Source organism: Austrofundulus limnaeus, unplaced genomic scaffold (assembly GCF_001266775.1).
Source record: "Austrofundulus limnaeus strain Quisiro unplaced genomic scaffold, Austrofundulus_limnaeus-1.0 Scaffold197, whole genome shotgun sequence".
In the NCBI taxonomy this organism is placed as follows: Eukaryota; Metazoa; Chordata; class Actinopteri; order Cyprinodontiformes; family Rivulidae; genus Austrofundulus; species Austrofundulus limnaeus.
In genome coordinates this window covers 448474-452428 of record NW_013952599.1, presented here as the reverse complement: position 1 = coordinate 452428, position 3955 = coordinate 448474, and the positions used below count along the sequence as shown (strand labels likewise).

Sequence of the window (3955 nt, the reverse complement as noted above, 5' to 3'; positions counted from 1 at the left end):
TTTGCCAACATGACAAATAAACACACAAAAACATTATCACCCTTCTGCCTTTAGCGGTGAACAATAAAATGACCAAAACGCCTTCATGACTTCTGATCCAAACCACTTTAAAGTATACTTTAAGTATATTCTGGCTGTTAAAAAGCTAACCTATATAACATAAAACTTGCTGTTTTGCTAAAATAATTAACATATGGCATCAAATTATTATATTTGAATAATTTAAAGTGCTCATCATTTTTATAAGATACATCTAAAGAGCTTTGTAGATAGATATAAACGCTAATGTAACCTATCAAATTATCAGGACAGTAAAATCAATATACTATAAAGTCAGAAACATTCTTTTACCGTGCATCCATAAAACTTTTATATTCCAACACATAAGAGGAYAAAACAAGTGATCAGACATTTTTACAAAAGTCATATCAAAATTAATTAACCTTTTTACAAAGAGCAGGTCATCACAAACAACAAGATCACAGTGTTATAAATTAAACCCACCAAAATCTATAATTTGACTTAAAATGCATCCAATTTTCACATTTTCTTAATCAGTACATATGTGCAAAAGTGGTCTTAGTTTTACTAAAGCATTGATGCAACTTTTACTCATCCTGGACATCAGAAGAAAATGAATTTGTATAAGATTAAAATAAAAAGAAAATAAAATTAAGAAGACAGTTAGATTTTGGGCTAACTGTTTCTCTCAGCATCACACGGAGCATGACAGTAGTGTTCCTGCGAGTCTGAACTTGTTTTTGATCCATCTTCCATAAGTCTGCTGGACCTGAGCCAAAATCCGCAAGGCAGCTATTTTCAGAGCTTGGTATCAGCAATGCCATGAGGAAGCTGTGAAATGTTCAGAGGTAATGAATACTGTAAAATACTAAAACACACAAAGACCCTCGACCACACATTCACCCACAGGTTTACACAAGACCCCAGGAGGGGGGTCCCCATCAGGAGTCCTCAGTGGAGATGTCCAGCTTCCTCTGAGGAATGGGTACAGTTTTAGTGGCYGGGAGTCCGTTGGTGGTTACCACTGCAGCCAGAGGTGAGACGGGGACTGGCGTGTGAAAGAAGCTGTGCTGGGGGAGTCTGGTCCCTTTGGGGGTCGTCATCAGAGGCTGGACGACAAACAGAGCTCAGTTAAAGTGATGAAGAGTACCAAAATGGAAAATCAGTTTCAAAAATCCACGTAAATCTGGATAGTCTGTATTCTTTAATTTTACACTAAAGAAACAATTAAAATATTTTCCCCCAGTTTCTTAGTCCCAAATTTTCTAAAACAAACTGGAACCTGAACAGAGTAACTATATAATGTCCTAACATTAACGCATCAACTAAAAACATTTAAATCATGTTATCAGCAAATTAAGAAGTGGAAACATTTTTTTAATTTAATTAGTGAAGTGCCTGTGACATCATTTTTTTGTTATAAATATAAATATATTTTTGGAAAGATAACATTGATAACATACTGTAAAAAATATTTCATGCTGCTGAGGTGAACAGTTGTTGAGATATTTGCATGTGAAGTAACAGGAAGTGATGTCAAAGGGGAATATCTGAATGTAAAGAGTGTTGCTAAAATGGCTAACAACACAGACTGTAGTGAAGAATCTGATGATTCTTTAGATTATTTTAAAAATTATCATAGAGATGAGAAAAAGTCATATAGTTCAACTAATATTGTTTATATAAATAAAATCCAGGGAGTTCTTTCTCAGAGTTTCCCTTTGATGTCACTTCCTGTTTCACTTTAKCTGAACCAAATTCAAAAGAAAATTGCCAATTATGTGACATAATGGGTAAAATCTTGTGTATTATGCATAGKTTGTTAAACATAAATATATTTTCTTTGACTTCTGGTATTCCATGGATATGCATGTCACAGGCACTTTAAACATTGAAAGAGAATTTAATTACAAACTGAGTTTCATATGTATTAATCTATTGAACTGCATAATGGGTTTGGACATCCTGTGAATGTTGAAGTKAAAGATGTGATTAACTCGTACCTGTTGCACACTGATCAGGGTCATTGGCTGTCCAGGTACTGTGTGTTGGACGGACACGGGGGACACGGGTTTGATGAAAACCATGCCTCTGTGCTGCAGAGCCAGAGGGCTYGGCAGAGTGTTGCTTTGTTCCGGAGTCTGCGGAGCTGCGAAGGCGTTAACAGAGTTGGGGTTGGAGATCAGACCCAGGTTCTGCAAGGTAAAGTTCAAAATGGCGGGACTCGGGCTGAGGAGTCGGTGGGACTGCTGGGCGGCGTGCGGAGAGGCGGCAGGTTTGTTTAGACCGGGATTGGTGGGGGTCACCTCCTGGAAGGAGGCAGCTGGTCGGGATCCTGTGGAGAGAGAAAGACATGTGAGGGATCATCAATAGAGCCTTAAAACACCTACAGATATACAGGGAACCCCAGCAGAGACTGTTACCTCAGTCATTCAGAGTTTTCCTGAAAAACTAATTAATGGTTGTTTACTTAAACAGCAAGTATCCAATCCATGAATGTTTTATTTTTTGGCTTTTCCATTTCAAAAAAAAAAAAAAAAAAAAAAAACAAAACAAAACAAAACAAAACAAAAAATAAGAATAATCCATGTTTTTTACATATTAGAAAAACAACAATTGTAAAATTAAAAACCATTTTATTTTGTTAGTGCACCATTTGGTCAAATATATAATTTTTATTAGTATTTTAGACTTAAAAAAATGTTATAAGTTGACATAAGTCTAAAACATTTTAGTGACAGGACCTTTAGGGCTGGTTTGTTTTTAAGCAACCTTCCAGCCACTAACTAAAAACTCTTCTTTCGCGACTTTTGTCATTTCCAGTATCGTTACATATTAAAACAACCTTATATGTTATTTTAGCTTAAGATAATTGAAGCGAAAATCAAACACTGGAATTTTAATTAGTTTGGTTTTCAATTTTTTCATTCCGGTTTTAAGGGGGATATATTATGTGTTTCTCAGGCATATATTTAAACATTATACCWTAATWAAGTATCTATGTCAMCTTTAGCTGTTTGTTTTTATGTTTAAATAGAAAATAAACCTATCTTCTCATCACTTCTTCTTCTAAACGCCTTGAAATTGGCCTCTGTCTCTTTAAGAACAACCTTCCGCTTCTGTGCTATGATGCAGTTTACTTTCATCTGAAAATACATTTTCTCAAATGTATTTTTAATCTGAAAAGCACTTCACTGAGTGAGAAGTGTTAGGAGCTCAGCAKACAATTTYAGTTTCACTTTCAGTTTCACCCGAGAGCCTGCAGGAGTCATGGGCGGGGTGTGTGGGAAGGAGGAGGGAGGCGAGAGGATGGGGGCGCTCTGCCATGAGGAAGCTCGGCTTAAAGACACGTCCCAGGGGCGTTYCTGRTCCCCAMCTGTCGTTTTGCTCCCCAGCATGGCTGCYTATAAAAGCCGCAGTATTTCTCAAACATGCATGAATGAGTCAGAGCAAGGCTTTGGGCATGTTTTTTATGAGAGTATAACATTATAACATGACGTAAAACTCAAAAAAAGCTGATTTTACACGATATTGCCCCTTTAAAAACAGAAAAACACATTTGGTTTTCTTTTTGCAATTTTAATTTGAAACGGAAAAACCAAAGAACAAATCATAAAGATTATATCCTCCACAATTTTTCCTGTCTTTCTTTCATGACACTATTTAATTTTTCACAGCTAATTCATCATTACCACCAGCATGACATCACCAGAGCAACAAAATAGATGAAGTCAAGCTATTGGTTGGAAAAAAAACCAGCAGAACCCAAAAGGAAATTCATTGCACTGTACTGTATGTCCAAATATACTTGGCAATAAATGATTCTGATTTTGCTTTTGACCATATTCAAAATGTGTGATTTTTCACAATTTGCAAGTGATCTAAGAAAGAAACCCCCACAACTTTAGGGGTCTACTGAAGGTTTATATAAATA

At 36.1% G+C, this 3955-nt stretch overlaps 1 protein-coding gene across 2 annotated transcripts in view; it reads right to left on the bottom strand.

Moving 5' to 3' along the window:
• Positions 1-328: 328 nt before the first annotated feature.
• Positions 329-3955, bottom strand: part of e2f8 (E2F transcription factor 8) — a 12389-nt gene continuing 8762 nt past the window's right edge. For both annotated transcript variants that reach the window (XM_014018617.1, XM_014018618.1), the window contains exons 12-13: positions 2025-2356; positions 329-1130 (exon numbers count right to left, since the gene is read on the bottom strand). In XM_014018617.1, the coding sequence (XP_013874071.1) occupies positions 963-1130; positions 2025-2356 (500 nt within the window). In that variant the 3' untranslated portion in view covers positions 329-962. The remainder of the gene's footprint in view (positions 1131-2024; positions 2357-3955) is intronic.